The sequence below is a fragment of the Euprymna scolopes genome, chromosome 13 (assembly GCF_053919585.1).
Source record: "Euprymna scolopes isolate OS-2025 chromosome 13, ASM5391958v1, whole genome shotgun sequence".
Lineage (NCBI taxonomy): Eukaryota > Metazoa > Mollusca > Cephalopoda > Sepiida > Sepiolidae > Euprymna > Euprymna scolopes.
In genome coordinates, this window is record NC_136494.1 from 39,374,560 (window position 1) to 39,392,323 (window position 17,764).

Here is a 17,764-nt window from a genome sequence, read left to right on the forward strand (position 1 = left end):
TTATGGCAAACAGTGGAGAACCTCTTCTAAATACTTGATTTTGTCATTGTTTGTGGTGCTGCTTTCTTCTTTACTATAAAAATTGCTACTGCTGTGTAGCTTTATCATTTTAGTTGTGCATAGAAAGTCTTTGCAACAAATACTATTATATAAAAGGTAAGAACGAACTCTTACAATATCATCCAGTAATTTTCTTTGAATTTTTTTATGAGGCTTTGTTCTGATAGTGGTAAATAAAGAAAACATTCTTTCAACAGTTGCATTACTTGCTTGTAGGGATGTTAAAGCATATGCTGCAAGTTCCTCAAAATTATCATGTTTGGCCAAACCTTGCCAGAATTTAAGAGAATCTGGAGGAATGCCATTCTCTGCAAAATATGGTTCTTCACACCATTCCACCAAACAAACGTTTCTGTATTGTGCCTCAATTATACATTTATTTTCCATGATTTGTAGAAATGGCAAATCTTCAAACTTGGCTCTTAATCTTTGGTTAAGAACTTAATAAGAGTTTAGAAATGAAAGCCCTTTAAACAGGTTGGCAGCTTTGGGAAGTGTTTTTTCTACTTTATGTAAGGCTTCTTGCAACATAACTTGACACCGCAATTTCACTTTTATTTTTGTAGTTTTTGTCCACTTGCGTGCCAGCAATTAATATAAACCTATGGATTTCCTGACTGAAACTGTCACCAAAGCCAACATTTTCTAATGTTTACATGTTCCATCTTTGTTGAAAAGCCTTTCATACATTTCAAACAGGAGTTGCAAACAAAAAATAAAAATAATGAATCCTATCTGCCAACAGATGACATTTGTATTTTGCACTAATACTTAATTTTGCTTTACAAGTCCTAAAATAACCTAATAATTCCTCCCAGTTCATCCAAATATTATATAAAAATTTTTCCTCTTACTAGCCATCTTGTTTTAGATAAATTTTGAAATGGAAGAGGAACATTTCTCCCTTGGTCGTTTTATTCATCTACAGGGTTCATTATTTGAAATAAATTTTTGAATTCTACTCCTCTAAGGGCACTATTAATGAATCATAATATAAGTTAATAAAACCAACATTAGCAGACAACTTTGAGAATGCATGTTCAATGCAACGACTCGAAGAATGAGATACATTTCATCTGAATACAACCTGATGATTCGGTCTTAATTCGTGACCACACTGAATTTTTACTGCCAACCATAGAAGCTGTGCCATCACTAGCAAATCCTTTACAGTTTTTAAGAGTTTGACCAAAATCAGTTATTTCTTTAACTGTTTTGTCAAACAAAATATGTGCAGTAGTTTCGATTACTGGTACAATAGGTAGAAAAGCTGTTTGGATTTTTTCATTCTTATTACAATAAAATCTAACAAGAATACAGAGATGTTTCTGAGTTGCTACATCGGTGGATTCATCCACAAGTAAAACATATTTTGTCTTTCAAATCATTTTTTAGTTTTTAGTGCAACCAAAATCACATTCTAATTATTGCATTGCACTTAGTTCTATGCGCATTTATATTCTCTAGAACAATTTTTTCACCATCTCATCAATATGGTCAATCGAACGGATTGAAGAATGGCAAGTTAGACTTAAACTAAGTTTTATTTCTGCTTCCTCTTGATTTTTACATATAAAATTATCAAGAGAACTTTGTGAAATATTGCTTTGCTTAGGTAAAACTGTCACTTTGTACAACACACAGTATGCTTGCTGACAATCATCAGCACTTTTGAGCCATGGATATGACTTTTCCCAGGCTTGATTATATTTACGCCCAGTTTCATAACTATTTTTCAAATTGGGCATTTTGAAGGGATAATCAAGGAAAAAATTAATACTTGTTTAATTCAAAGGCTGTGTGTGTGTGTGTGTGTGTGTGTGTGTGTGTGTGTGTGTGTGTGTGTGTGTGTGTGTGTTTGGTACTAACCTTTGTTGCTGATAGTAGTAATAATTTGTTTCTTTTAGGGTTGATGTTGTCAACTGTTCCTATTTACTTTGTCTTCCCACGAGGGCAGAGTTAGACACCGTGATCGTTTTTTAATTTGGAGAAAAGGAACAAGCCAGTGAAAATTGAACTCTGTCATATTTGGTCAGCTAGCTGTTATTTATATTGGAATCACTTGAATTCAAGAAAATAATAGACAAGCCATTTTCATTGGTTAAATACTCATAATTTCACACCTACATGTGAAATTATAAATTGGATACACCATGCTGTGATCTGGTTGAAAATTATGCATTTGTGTGCGCCTAGGATGATCTACTTGAAAAGAAAAATGGAAAAGTAAGCTTAAGAATGGGGAAAGAAAGAGGGTAGCAGTAGCTCATACAACCTTTTTATCAGGTCACATTTGACTAAATTTGACTGTATTAGAAGTATGGACTTCAAAAATTGTATTTGGCCTTTTTTTCAATTATTTTTATTTGATAATTAAAGTTATTTTAATTCACATGATTTTTAAGAGTTCGTAATACTTTTAAGAGTTTGGTTTTTAAACTCTTAAATTTATTTATAAATTTATAGAATTTAGATAATTGTTTTAGTTTTCCGTTTTATTTTTTCATTTCAATAAATAATAGTAAGAGAGATATGTATATAATGTAAGTATATGAACGAAAGTCAGGCCTGACACCGCAATGTTTACTGTGTTCATGGAAATTCAACTGTGATTTGTTAAAATTTAGAATATACAATATAGTTACATAGTAAAACATGAAATATTAAATATTAAAACAATAAAATTATTGGCCTTTTTGTTTAGGAACAAAGCGTAGTAACTGTTTTGATGCTCCAATTTATATCAAATGCAGTAAAATGTAATTACATCATTCTGTATACTTTTAATGTGCTCAAACTTTTTATTTCAATTTTTTTAATTTTTTTTAAAGCTTTATTTTACTACACAAAGAAAAAATGGTTGCGTTTCACTGTTGGGGTTTAATTCCTGGAAAGTTGTAAAAACTTAGCTTACCATTAACCCTATATTTGGAATGGAGGTGGGGTGGGGTGGGGGGCTTGCAACTTGGACTGAGTGATAGGATGAGTAATTTTGCTTACAAATTTCATGAATTAAACTACAAGTGGCTATTTGTTTTTTTTCTGTGTGTAAAGATCACTAAGAACATTAAGATTTTGAAATATAAAAAAATTAAAACTTGCAGCATCTTAAAAGTATACAGGTCGGTAGATAATTAAGTCCTACTGCATTTGGTATAAGTATTTTTTTGTTTTTGTTTAAAAATTAGGAAAACTATTGAGTAGAATTTTAATTTATTATTTTTCCGATTTATAGCTCATAAAGCCAGAAATATGTAAAGCTGGGTAGAGATTTTTGGTATAAATACCTATTTTTACCTCTTGTTAATTTATTTGAAACTGATACTTTCACCTATGTATTTTTATGGACAAGCACTAGAATAACATTAAGAAATTTGTCAAATTAAAATGAAATTATATTTATATTTTAAAGTAGATGAGGACACTCAGCTATCTCTCTTCAAAATGTGATTTTATTTTTTTCAAATGATTACATGTGAACATCTAGAAAAGAAATATTTGACAATTTAAATAAAGTAATTAGTTTCACATATAAATTAAACATAAAATGATCCTCCATTTCAGGGCCATCATAACTTTTTAGGGTAGTTAACTTTTTTTTCTATCTCTAAGTGTGATCGACAAAATCATAAAACCAGATGAAATCACTTTAAAATGTAAAAAGCACAGAATTTATCTCCCATAGCAAAAAAATATGCCCCAGTTTAGAAAATTTTTTCCTTTCACTGACCAAGAACAGACTAGATAAAGTATAGCATCGGAACTGGTACTACACTTTAATGTAAGCATTGATTCAATACGGGGACAGATCACAAAAGAAATGTTTATAGGCATATATAAATGTTTATAAATTGTAAAAATTGTCCCAATCTAGAAAGATTTCTTCATTAATCAAGGGCAGAAAAGATGAAGTGTAGTATTAAAACAGATACACTTTGCTATGTCAACTGTGACTATATTCTTAAAGATATGCTTAAATTGTTGCTTGGATTGACTCAAGGGTATTGAGTTACTTAAAAATGTGATTTTCTTTGCTCAGTTAAGCCTAAGTTTTTTCGTTGTTGAATAAACATATGCTTACTTCTGATGGATCAGCTTAAAAAAAAAAAATTTCTTTTCCATACGTTGATGGGTTTTTCTCTTGTGTATATTATTGTTGTATGTAAAGGGATTTGTTTTTGTTTGTTGTTTCTCCTTTTTTGTCTCAATTAGTGTATCACAATTTGAAGAGAATCCCGGGACTCTCATTCAGCTGTTCTGGTTGAGGGGGGGGGGAACACACACACACACACACACACACACACACACACACACACACACACACACACACACACACAGAGTTGCTGCTGGCATTCTAAACAAACCTGTCATAAGCCTGAGAAAAAATGATGTATCTGTCCCCCAAAAAAAAAATCTTGCGTGGGTTCTGCTTTTTTTATTTCTTGTGGAGTGATAATGTTTTTGGTAATATCTTCTGGGTTTGTTCGTCTTCATTGCTTCTCAACTTATTTACAATTTTAAAGTCAGTTGCTGCTGATAATACTTTCATTTGCTTGTATATATAATGAATTACCTCCTTTATTTACTCATAAAAGACTACCTATTGATAGAGTACTTGCAGATTGCATAGACCATATTTCACTGTAAACTGTTGCATGATCCCCTTTCAAGGGATATCCATTGTCTCTCAATACAGAAGAAAATTATTTTAAAACTTATTTTTCATTATTTTTTAATAAAATATTTCATTGCTAACTAGCTGAACTTATTAAATGTTGGTCATTATGTAATGAAGTCATTTTAGTTTTAAATTTTTATGTTTGCACATAAGGTAGACAACTATTATTATACTCTTCAATCTAAAATATGAGGTATACTCCTGGCTGATTTTTATTTTTAGATGATTTTAAAATGTTTCATAGTCCAGTCTAGATGACTGCTTCAATGTAATTTTAAACAATAAATCGTAGTAAAGTACATTATTATATTGCACACAACATGGTAACAAATGAAAATTGACTAGGCAAAAGTAAAGTTTAATTTTTCAGATTAACTGCTATTTGGGTCTGACTTTCAAAATCTGACAAAATCGTTTTATATGTTAAATTGAATAAAATTTTATAATGTATTCTTGCTATCACCTGTTATTAAACTTAATTGTTTTAATTACAATTCAAACTGTCCTAATACATTGTCTATCTAAAGTGCAGTATCAACCATCTTTGGAATGTCAACCATCTTTGTGCATACGCTAAAAAAGACAAAAATGTCCTTGAAGAATATTCAATGCTGTTAGCAATCTTGATTTGGTATTTCAGGAATTCATGATTCACTATTAATTATCAGCATATTTTGATGCCATATTTTTGTCCAGTCTATTCAGATTTTATTTTATAATAGAACAATATTGATGCCAATATTGTGCTATTTTTCATGTTTCTATCACAGTGGTTGCATATTTTCTTAACTTCATGCTATATTGTGGAATCCAAACCAATTTAGAATGTCAATGTTCACTGCTATTTTAGGTCTTGGGCATTAGCTTAAACTGTATGGTGGATCTTCAATTTGAGAGACTTGCAAAGAGTGACACCTTAGTTGCCATTACTGCTGGATCCATTCTAACATTGCTTTATTTGCCTCTTAAGTTTAGATAGTGAAAATAAAAAAAAAGATTATGGAACATGGAAGCATTTACAAAACAATTTTGAATGTAATGGATCCCAGATTTTTTTTTTTTTTTTTTTTTTTTTTTTTTGCTGAGTGAGATAGACTTCTGTATAGATCTCGTGAAAATTGTGCCTCAAGGTTGTCTTGTCTGTATGGAGTCCTCCTTGTTGGTTGCAGCTATTAACTTACAGGATTGTAGGTTTAAACTCTTTGCACAAGGATTAGTAGTTGCATGCAAAGTCAGGGAAGGTTTAGCTGATAATACCGAAAGGAATGGCACAGAGTAAATACACAGATGCAAAAGCGATCAGGCGACAAAGTATCCTGATGCTAACTCCTGGATTATTACCAGGGCTCTGTTATCCAGGTGGCGGTTCTAATACCACTTGGTACCAACTAGTTTGTCATGAGTATGTCTGCCAAAAACCGAAGTTTCAGATTTCATATCTTCAGAGATATCAGTACTATGATGAAAGGTTGAATTAGTAATTGCCCAGCCAAGACAACTTGTATTTATTCTATGTATTTTCTACAATAAAGAATTAAATTTGTAATCTAATAACTCTTATTCTTTTAGTAAGTACACATACATATACATATTAGGTACTAATCGACAGAGAATTTGCGCTATAATAATAAATATGAAATCTGCATGAATTAAAATATATTTAAGCATGTTTTATGACCAGGCAATGCCGGGCAGCTTGCTAGTACTTAAATAAACATTTCATTTTTAGAAACTCCACATTCCACAAAAGGATAACTGAGACAGTGGCATAATAATTTAGTATGGAAAGCATTAATGTGAATAAGTACATATAGGCAAATGCTAAGCAGATTAACTTTAACATTGTTGAATAATTCAGTGTGGAAAGCAATGATAATATGAGATACATATATTCTGGTCAGTGTTATTTATTGGAGACTAGCAGAAGGGTGGGGGCACCCGGCTTTGCTTGATCGTAAAATATACATATTACTTCATGCAGATTGCGTATTTATTATTATTATAGAAACAAATCTCTACTGAATATTATATTGTACCTAATATATTCCATTTCATTCTTCGTAGTCCTTCATGTTTGAAGATGACTAAGCAAAAGCCTGGTACATTATCCGCCAGAGTTGAAGCTCTCCTGGTGTGGAACATCCTTCCACAAGTATCACATGCGGAGCAGCCGGAATTGTGTCTTTGGAAATGTCTGTTGGGCTGCAATCTCTCTTCCATTTTTGATCACTACTTTCCCTTTGTATGGGCTGCTGCGCCAACTCCCTTGGTCACTTGTTTCCCAGTTTGGGATATCAATGGCCATTTCTTTTAGGTGGCCATTTCTTTTAGGTGGCCATTTCTTGTAGGTGGCCATTTCTTTTAGGTGGCATTTAACTCCGTTTTTGTACCAGAGTTTTTTGCCTACCCACTCTCCTGGTGTCATTCTGTAGCTCTCTAATATATAGTACTGATTTCAAAAGATTAAAAAATGACTTAGGTTTCATCAACTAGAATCAAAACCAAAACAGCACTCTAGCCGCATTCCCTACTGTTTGAGCTAACCCAGCAAATAAGAAAGGTTTTGAAATTAAACAACTTTAAGCTATGAATAAATTTGCGCATGCACAAAAGTAATAGGAATATGTTTGCAAGTTAAAAAGAACATTTTGCATTTCAATTTGCCAACATGTTTCTGTATGCTTTAATTCATCCATCCAAACAAAGATTTTACTTATTATAAACCATTCTTAGTGTATGATTACTATTTCCTGTTAATTTCAATGTTATGTGTCCAATAGTTTAAGAGTTTATCAGTTAAATATTTTCACACACACACATACATACATACTTACATATGTACACAATACTTACATATGTACACACATACTTACATACATACACACATACATACATACATTTACTGTTTTATTTATATAGATTGAAGATACACATCAAAATTGTATTAAAACTTTTTTCTTAATTTTTAAATAATAATTTTTAGTTGAAGTTTATTTTATTATGCCAATTTTTTATAAACTGTTTGATAATATTCACTTATTTTTACACGATATTATTGAAAATAAGTTTGTGATGAAATGGTCTTAAATTTTGATTTTACATGAAAACGTTTTTTTTGTTTTTTTTAATTCATATCATAAATCGTTTTTTTCTAGCATTTATTATTTTTTAGGATGATTTTTAACTAAAATATCAAAAAGTAATATTTTTTGTTTATATCAAAATAGTTACACTAAATTAGGTATTTTCACTTTTCATAATTTGTTAAAACTATAATTACAAATATAATTTATGAATTAGATTTTTAAAAATTACTCATAAAAAAATTATCTTTGTATTTTTCCTTTTTGTTTTTCTTTTTTCCTTTTTGATTTTGTTTTTCTTTTTTTCTTTTTGATTTTTTCCTTTTTGATTTTTTTTTCTTTTCCTTTTTGATTTTGTTTTTCTTTTCCTTTTTGATTTTGTTTTTCTTTTTTCCTTTTTGATTTTGTTTTTCTTTTTTTCTTTTTGATTTTTTCCTTTTTGATTTTGTTTTTCTTTTCCTTTTTGATTTTGTTTTTCTTTTCCTTTTTGATTTTGTTTTTCTTTTCCTTTTTGATTTTGTTTTTCTTTTTTCCTTTTTGATTTTGTTTTTCTTTTTTCCTTTTTGATTTTGTTTTTCTTTTTTCCTTTTTGATTTTTTTTTCCTTTTTGATTTTGTTTTTCTTTTTTCCTTTTTGATTTTGTTTTTCTTTTTTCCTTTTTGATTTTGTTTTTCTTTTTTCCTTTTTGATTTTGTTTTTCTTTTTTGATTTTGTTTTTCTTTTTTCCTTTTTGATTTTGTTTTTCTTTTTTGATTTTGTTTTTCTTTTTTCCTTTTTGATTTTTGTTTTTCTTTTATCCTATTGTTTTTCTTGTTTTGTTTTTCTTTGTTTTTTTTTTCTTTTACTTGACCATTTAAATCAATTGATAAAAAAATTAAGTTGAAGATGAATTTTCAGAAACCCTAACTGCCACAACTATCAACATATACCACATAACCAAATCGTTTAGAAACAGCATCTCGAAGCATTTCATACTTTTACTGATTTACAGCTTAGTTAAGATATACGAAAAATTATTTTCTACTAGTGATGGGACGATTCAAAATTTTTTTATTTTTCACAATTCCGATATAATTACTGATTCTGATTAATGTTAAATTTCTAAATATTTTGTTATAGTTTTTTTTTTTTTAATTTTAGGATTACCGGATTACTAGGATTTATTTTTGAAAAAGTATAAGTACTTTTGGAGTTGGGAGTAGGGTGGCGTACATTACATGAATATTGAATTATTTTTTCTCTAATCTTTTTCTCGTGATTGATTGAAAATAATGATTTGATAAACTCGTGAGATTTTTTTTTTTTTTTTTCATGTGTGCCATTTTTTCTTATGTAAATATGGCACAAATAGATAAATAAATTTGTTATGATGTAAAGAAATATTAGTTTTATTAAAAACCATCAATATTTATCATTTTGATCATTAGCACTGGCAATGAAAAATTATGTTTAAAAAAAAAAAATCGTTTTTTTTTTGTTTTGTTTTTTTCTTGAAATCGGAAATTTGACTAAAATGTTACGGATTACCTAAAAAAATTCTGTTTTTTCTTATTTTAATTTTGATTGATCGTCCCATCACTACTTTTTGCATTTCATTTCTTTAACTATTTTCTTATCTTTTACTATGTAAGTACAATTTGTTTTTGTTTCGTTTTTAAAATGTTATTAAAATATAGTTTTTAAACCCTCTCATCTCTACTAAAACCCTTCCCCCACATCCAATTAATTTTTAAAATGTCTTCAATTCTACATGTGTGCATATAGCATTCTATTTCTAATAGAAAACTAATCCTTAATATGAATTCTTTTTTTTTTTTTTTTGTGCGTGTGTGTGTATATATAAAAAAAAACACCTTTTTCTTTCAGAACGGTCCTCCCCACAAAATATCACTTCTCCTCCTGTGGCAGCAAGTGCCCCTAGTGAGAAAGAAGAAGAGTTGCCCCCTGAAAGTCCACCTCATGACAATGAATTCATCAGTGATGCTTTTGCAAACAACCCGATTGATGATGAAGAAATCCGCAAGGAAATGCAACAGCTTTCTGTCCAAAATAAAGAGGCCAGCAAACCCGATGCAGGTAACCCACCCCCACTCTCCTTCTGCCTTGAAATGATGCCCAGAAAGCTTGGTGCACTACGGGTTGTGACCGATATCCTCTCCACCCGCTTCAATCATTTGCTGAGGCTGAAAAATGGTTTGGCTTTAAACCTAAAACCCATTGGCACATATATGAGGGTCAGGTTCTTTTTTTGAAATGGGAAGCATTCTATTGCATTCTGCTACCTACGGTGGACATGAGTCTACTTTTTCCATCTACTTTTACCTATATCTTTCCTCCCCACCATCTCTCTCTTTTTAAAAGCCATCTATTCAACAAAAAGACTTTTGTACTATAAATAATTACATGTCCGCATCCTCATAACATCTGTTTTATATGCTAACATTTGTTAGAATGCTTTTAGAAATTGACTTCCAAACTAACCTATCTCTGGCCAGGTCTTTAAATCCCTCCTATCAAACCAATTCTTATTTCCTCCCAGGTTTTCTTTGACCTTCACCTGCCAACTGAACCTGCTACCTCAACTGTTGTACATCTACTAGACTATGCACTCTCATCCATTCTTTCAATGTCAACATCAATGAAGGCTCCTTCTCTACACACATCCCTATGCTGTCAAGATTAACTGGGCTCACCAGATCCAAACATTAAACGTCCATTGTATCATCATATCATTACTCTCCATGCAACACATATCCTATGCTCTCTCTAGCCAAATTTCATTCCATGCCTCATCCTACTGCACACCTTTATCTGATAGACTCTTTCTTGAATTGATAGACAGTGATAACACTCTGCTGGTTAGTAATGGCAAAAGTTCTTTGAACTTCATCCACTCTTAATTCTTGCAATCCTACCTGCACCAGTTCCTCCCTATGCTTCAATATTATAACAAAGTTAACAAAGCTTCTCGACAACCTCAGTAAACTCACCATCCAAATCTATTTTCTCCACATCTGAGTTTTCATCCATCTTCGTTGTCTTACACTTCTTGCACACCAACTGGTTATCGCCTCTTCACCTACCCATGTAATTGCACTATTCTGTATGAAATATTTACAAATGTCACCAAAAGACTGAATTGCATCTTTTCCACACACTTAAGCAGATGAACTTTCCTCTTTCCAGAGGCTTTTCAGTACTACAATCGCTGGTCATCTTATTCCGAGTTCAATTTCAGAGCGTTATAAAATGTGTTCAGTTGTTGAAAGGAATTCTGGAGAAGATTAATTGAAATTCCAAGAGATTCAGGTGGGAATATTTCACATGCTCCTCATCCGTGCCACGTGCCGTCATGCTTTTTCCATCTGACCATAAAAAAATTGTGCGAAAATACTTCTGATTATGAAATAGTTTAAGATTGTCCGATTTTATTCAAAGTATTCATATACCATAAGTTTGATATGGATGGAGATGCTGGGCATCCAATAAAAATTCTTGTCTTCATTTACTCGTGCTCTTCCTCATCCTTTGTCAAATGACTCAATTTACAAAGAACATATCGTTCTTCAAATATTCTATTTTTTTCACAAGAACACAAACTAAATGGTTCTAGTCTATTAAACACAATTTCTATCTGCTTTATATAAAATGCCATAGTGTACTCTATTTGCAAAATGCAAATTATTTTATCAACAACCCTCCCCTCCCCCAAAAGTTGGGCTATTGCTTCCAGAGGATGTAATAAATATTTCCACAATGTCTTAATTCTTGAAAAACAAGTCTCTTTCAAAAGAAAACGAGTTTCAACAAGATAGTGCAGATGAATGAATGAAGTGTTTTAAGATAAATGTTGAATATTCCTTTAGCAATTTCTAGTGGCTTTCTCTAGATTCCACGTGTTGACTACTTAGTCATTTATTTCCTCATAGCTGGAAAATGACTTAAAGTGAATAGAAAAAAACCAACTCAAATTTACTTCTTACCAATTTCTTCGGCCGAGTCAACTGGACTTCTTAGATTCTCAAGGATGTAAATTCTCTGCCTTTTAGCCTTTAATTCCGAAAAAAGTGCTTTTTGATTGAAATCTGTTTTTTTTTTTTTTTTTTTTTAAATATAACAAATTATTTTTGCCAAATTGCTAAATCCTCAACTCATTATTTGACTTATTCTCTCTTTCTTTCTCTTCCTTGCTTTTTTTTCTTCTCTTCTTTCCATCAATGACTCTTCTCTCTAAAAACTGAATACTGCTGTGAAAGCTAAGATTTCAAATGATGCATAATTGGGAGGGGTAGAGGAGTTATCTTTTGTTTCATGAAAGAATAACTTCCTGTTTCCTGCCTTCCACATGTGTTCTTGCTGTCTTTCTCATAATGTTGACTCCTTTAGTTGAATCCAATTGGAGTTTTATTTTATCTTTTAATTCTTTGAGATGATTAATTTGTGTATTTATTTATTGATTTGCGGACTTTTATGCTTATCTTCATAGTTGTTGCACCACATTTTGGTCAATGCATCCTCTGACCTCCTCAGGTGACTAATTGTGAAGGGATAGGAATACTGAAGAAGGCCAGAGGATGAATTGGCTGAAATGTGGTGAAACAACAACTATGAAGATGAGGATAAGTCTGAAAATAAATAAATACACAAATTGGAGTTGTTTAGAAAATGTGTTTTGTATTGCCTTCTGCACACACACACACACACACACACACACACACACAAGTAGAGAGAGAAGGTTGGGAAAATCATCTTGATTATTTTTTTTTTTAAGTAGCTATTCATCATTTTTGTTTACCTTCTATTAACATTTCTCTTCCACAACGAAAGACCCCCCCCCACCACCACACTACTTCCAAATACTAACTGTTTCTTAATTCTTATTTCAAATATGCCTGCTCTCCTAAAATATGATCTAGCTCAACCAATCAGAGCCCCTGGTGTCTCTCAGCCTCTTTCTTTCCATAACATAAATAGATACGGGAAAGCATCTGTTTACTTGCTATCATTTCTTGCTGTATCAACATCCTGGTTCTCATGATGGTTGCTGATGAGGTACTAAAAAATATGCATTAGTAAGACAATGGACAAGTTAAAAAAAAAAGCTGTTCATTCTATTGTTGCATAAAGTGAATGGGTTTGCTGCCATGAAATGCTGCATAGGACATCGAGAAGAATTATTTTTAACATCAACAAAAGTGTCCAAGTTCATAGTCATCTTCTGTATCTGTAGATTTTGATGCTATAATCAATATAAAAATAAAAATGCCTTATTTTGTGTCTGACTGCTGGTTATTTTTCAGGAAGTAGAAAGACATTGGGAATTACCTTTTGAAACAAATGTTCATTTTTTATTCGCAGGGTTTAATATGTATCAGCTGTTGCTGTCATTTTAAGAAAGGCAATCAATAAATCGCATTGGCCTTGGCAATTTGACTTGCCACTGGTGACAAGCTTAGTTAATTCTGATAAACAACAAAATGAAGTTAATTTATAATTTTTCAAGTTAAATCTGTCTTGAATTAAAAAAAACAAAAAAAAAACATGATTATGGCATTACTTAAGGATTAAAACAACTATAGAATTTTTGTGCTAGTTTTTATCTTTAATTATGACATTGTGTATTCTATTTGCAACCAGAGACTTTCTTCATGACCTCATGCTGTCTAAGACATAATTCCACCAAATAGTCATATACCAAAAATAAAACAACAAACCCAATAAAAGAAATGTGTAGATAATTTTCAGCACCAAAACCAACAGTCTAAGTCATTGTTGAGATGGTTTGTTCCTTGTTGACTTGGGTATATCTCTTACCCTGTTCAGTTCTAGGAGGCCCACTCTCCTAGGCTTTGCTTTCTTCCTTTGAGCAGGCATTAGTTTATTGCCAACCCCCAAACTGGGGAATGCTGACAGAGCTGCCCAGGCATCTTTTGCAGACCAGAGTGCTCTCCCTCTAGGGCACTGGCTATTCAAATCTCACTTTCTGACCCTTGATTCACATCAGCCTTCTATGGCAGGGAGATAAATAGCTATTACTTTCTCTACAATTTCTCTTTTTATAAGTCACCACTTATCAAAGCTAAAAGCAACTTGAGGATAAGTGTTAATGAGATGTATCATCAACTGGATGAAGAATATTATGGGAGTATTGAGAATCACAGATGGCATGGGCAACATTTGAATACTTATACTTGTCATAGTCCATCCTCATAAGTTCTCAAATAATAATGATAAAAAACAAGTGTTAGTCATTACTAGGGCTATAACAACGGCATACTCTTTTCATTGTTTTGACTCTCGAGTATATATTCAACACAGTTAATCAACCGAGAAGCACATCTATATAAAAGCATATAAGATATCAATGGATACACACTCAAGAGTCAAAACGATTAAAAGAATATGCTGTTGTCCTAGCCCTAGTTATTACATAATGTATGCTTTTACTATTGTATAAATTCTTCATACTCTCGTATTGTTTAAGCCTTAAGGTAATTGAGTTGAATAATCATTCATTTATAAAGAATTAAAATGAGAGCAGTAAAAAGGAATGCATTTAACGTTGAATGCTGACAATTGAGTGAATTAAATGTCATTGTGAAATGACAAACAGATGCACTAATTTCAATGGGGGTTTCTTAAAACTAATTATCAACTCTCCTTATGGTTGCTTTTTATTACTATGCAGGTAATCTGCTTTTTTTTTTAATCATTATCTTGACATGACAATATTCTCTATTTCAGTCATAAAAAAAACGATGTTTTTATGTGCACAGCTTTGTGGTTTTACTTGATGTAAGGGTCTTCAACCCCCAAGAATGTTTATGAGTGTCATCTCTGCTCACATTGAGAGTGAAATTAGCAAGATTTTTGATCAATCACATTTAGGCATTATTCCAAAAATAGTGGGTAAACTTAAATCAACAATCTGAGAATCATCATCTCTGTTGCCTTATCAAGTCCACTCTCAATCACTACTTTTCATAATGAACTCTACCTACCTTACCTCCTCCAATTGGATCAGCACTGAATGAAGACAAAAAACATTCTATTGTATTCTATTGGACAGTATTATATCAATAATAAATAATAAAATGTATTTAGCTTAACACTTTGTTGCAGTTTCAACCCTGCCATTGATTTACAATCTCAATCAAAAAGTAAATCGCCAAAATTAACAGTATTTATGTAACATTACATTTTGCAAATTAAAAAGAACACCAATCTAAATGCTGACATATAAAAACTAGTTCATGAGGATAAACAAAATTGCATAGAATACACTTGTGATGATTGACGCTGCCATGAAATTGCAATAGTGTTTAGCTAATTACATTTTATCATTTATGTTACTATCTTCAATAAGTAGATCTCCTGACATTTAACTATAAAAACTACACAATGACAGTTTTCTCTTCCACTTAATTGTTGCATTGTTTTGTTGTCTTTTTTACTTTGTCTTTCAATTTTTTTTTTTTTTTTTCATTCTATTTCAAGCTGATTGCATCAACTCCAATGCACCCGGATTTTATTTGTTGTTGCTTTATCCCTTTTTAATTAATCTAATATTTTTCTCTTTGCTCTTTTACAAAATTTCTCTTGCATGGCTAAACTCAAATGCTGTCTGGTTAATCTCTATGTGCGCTTACTTTGTATGCATCATTTTAAAATATTCCTATTTTTAATGTTTGAAACTGTTTAAAATCTTTGTTTCACTTGATGAAATTTTTTGATTAATAATTCTTAGTTTTAATCCTGAATTGAAATGCTTAATCTCCTGTGATATATATATATATATATATATAAGGCTGGTACTACTATTCTTATACTTTCATATAATTTATCTGATTCTCACTGTTATTGTTTTCTCTACTTCAGAGCCAGCATTACCTACCTGGATCCCCTCCCCCAACAATGGTGAAATCTGGTAGGGATTGTTTGGCCAATCCCTTGGAGACTTTGTTAGTTTTATTACTGTATTCCTATTTACTTGTCTCTCCAGGTGGGCAGAGTTAGATACAAGGTCGGTTTTTAATTTTGGGGAAAATCCAGCTCCCTAAAAAAGGGGGGGGCAATATAGATTTGGAAAAAAATTAAAATTGCCTCAGTCTAGAGGGATTTGTTTTCACTGACCGAAGACAGAAAAGATGAAGTGTAGTATCAAAATAAAATCTACACTTTGATCTTGGCCAAAATGTGCTGCTTAATCAGTAAAAAATGTAGAGTTGCTTTTGGCAATAGAAACAACTGACTGCATATGTAGGTTTCAATATTTTTTTTTTCTTTTAAATATCAAATATGGTTTAGCAGAGAAATTTAGATGACGAGATTATTTTCAGCTATTTTGGAGCTTCAATTAGTTTTAAAGATAGTACTAGAAAGTAATTGTTCTTGAAAATATTTTTGTAACTTCTGAAAATTTGTGTGCCGATTGAAGCATTAGTTCTGAATATGTGCCTGAAATTTAGGATGAAAATATCCCAAAATGTAAAAAAAAAAAAAAAACCCTCATTATTAGGGCTTTGACAAGAGAATATTCTTATCATTGTTTTGACTCTCGAGTATATATCTGACACAGTTATACACAGTTAATCAATTGAGAACCACATTTCTCTATTTAAAAATATATAAGATATTAACTGATATATACTCGAGAGTCAAAATAATGAAAAGAATATTCTCTTGTCCTAGTCATTAAACATAACTAAATCCTAGATAAAGAAACTAATATAGAAGAGGGAAAACTGAACTAATACCAACCTTTTTGTTTCTAGTTGTGATATTTTTTTTCTGTTACTGGGTTTAAGCAATGTTAGTTGAAGAGAAGTGCAGTTGGGGATTGCACAACCCTTGTTTTATTATTGGTTCATCATTGCTCAATAGAAAAGGTTTATTTTCAACCTTTTTTAATATCAATTATATTTATGTGTCACTCTGGATTGAGATAAAAAAATAAAAATTGCCTTAGTCATTAACTGAGGAGAGAAAATATGAAGTGTAATATCAGAACAGATACTGCACAAGCATGTTCATGTAGAGAAAGTTGATTGAGGTATTTAGTTCTCGTCCACTGTAAGAACTGTCACACCAGGGTTGGAAAATAGGTTTGAGAAGTCAGCGTCCCTGAAGAAGGGCATTCTGACCTACAAAAAAAATGCCTGGGCAACCCCATTAGCATTCACCAATAAGGGTGTCTCAAGTGATTAACAATAAACTAACTCCTTCTCAAAGAGAGAAGACAAAGCCTGAGAGGATAGACCTCATAGAACTGTACAGGAACAGCATTACACCTCAATCAACATTATTGATTTGGGAGGCCCAAGGATAAAAATCCCTGGCCGGAAGTTGATTGATTAATGAAAACCAACACCAAAAACTAGATTTCTAATTTTCACCAGAACTCTTTGATTTAATGAATCTGATTAAATTTAACGTATTTTCCATTATAATTATTTTGTGAATATGATCTAGAGTTTGTGAATAAGTTGTTGCTTTTAATTTTGAACCTAAACACAACTTATAGAAGTATGGCTGAGATCTGATAAATCAAATCTCCTGATGGGCTTTGAATTCAACTTTTTTTTCTTTTTTTTTTTCAAAAGAGCTCCTAATACGAGTTTTTAAAATTTTTTTTATTCTTATGACTTTGTGAACTTTAAAAGATTTCCATTTTCTTTTATCAACATTTTTCCTTTACAGTATCCCTTTTATGCCAGGGAAAAAAATTATTAAAATAAAAAAATCAAACTCTCCAACTGTTTGTTTTCCAAGGAATAAACATCTGTCTCTGATGAGTTGTTTAAACTTCTACTATTTAACAAAACCAGTGTAAGATGTGCTATATAAACATATGAATGAAATACTATGAGTGTGAAATAAAATACACCTGCTTTTGGAATAACTAATGATATATATAAAATAAAATATGTATTATATACGTTTG

At 31.3% G+C, this 17,764-nt stretch overlaps 1 protein-coding gene across 4 annotated transcripts in view; it reads left to right on the forward strand.

Annotated features, from left to right (window-relative positions):
- LOC145291979 (synapse-associated protein 1-like) overlaps window positions 1–17,764 on the forward strand; it is a 212,861-nt gene that overhangs the window by 183,050 nt on the left and 12,047 nt on the right. For 2 of the 4 annotated variants that reach the window (XM_080137933.1, XM_080137932.1), the window contains one exon: window positions 9,688–9,897. The exons of the other annotated variants lie outside the window; for them this stretch is intronic. In XM_080137933.1, the coding sequence (XP_079994059.1) occupies window positions 9,688–9,897 (210 nt within the window). The remainder of the gene's footprint in view (window positions 1–9,687; window positions 9,898–17,764) is intronic. 4 annotated transcript variants of the gene reach the window in all.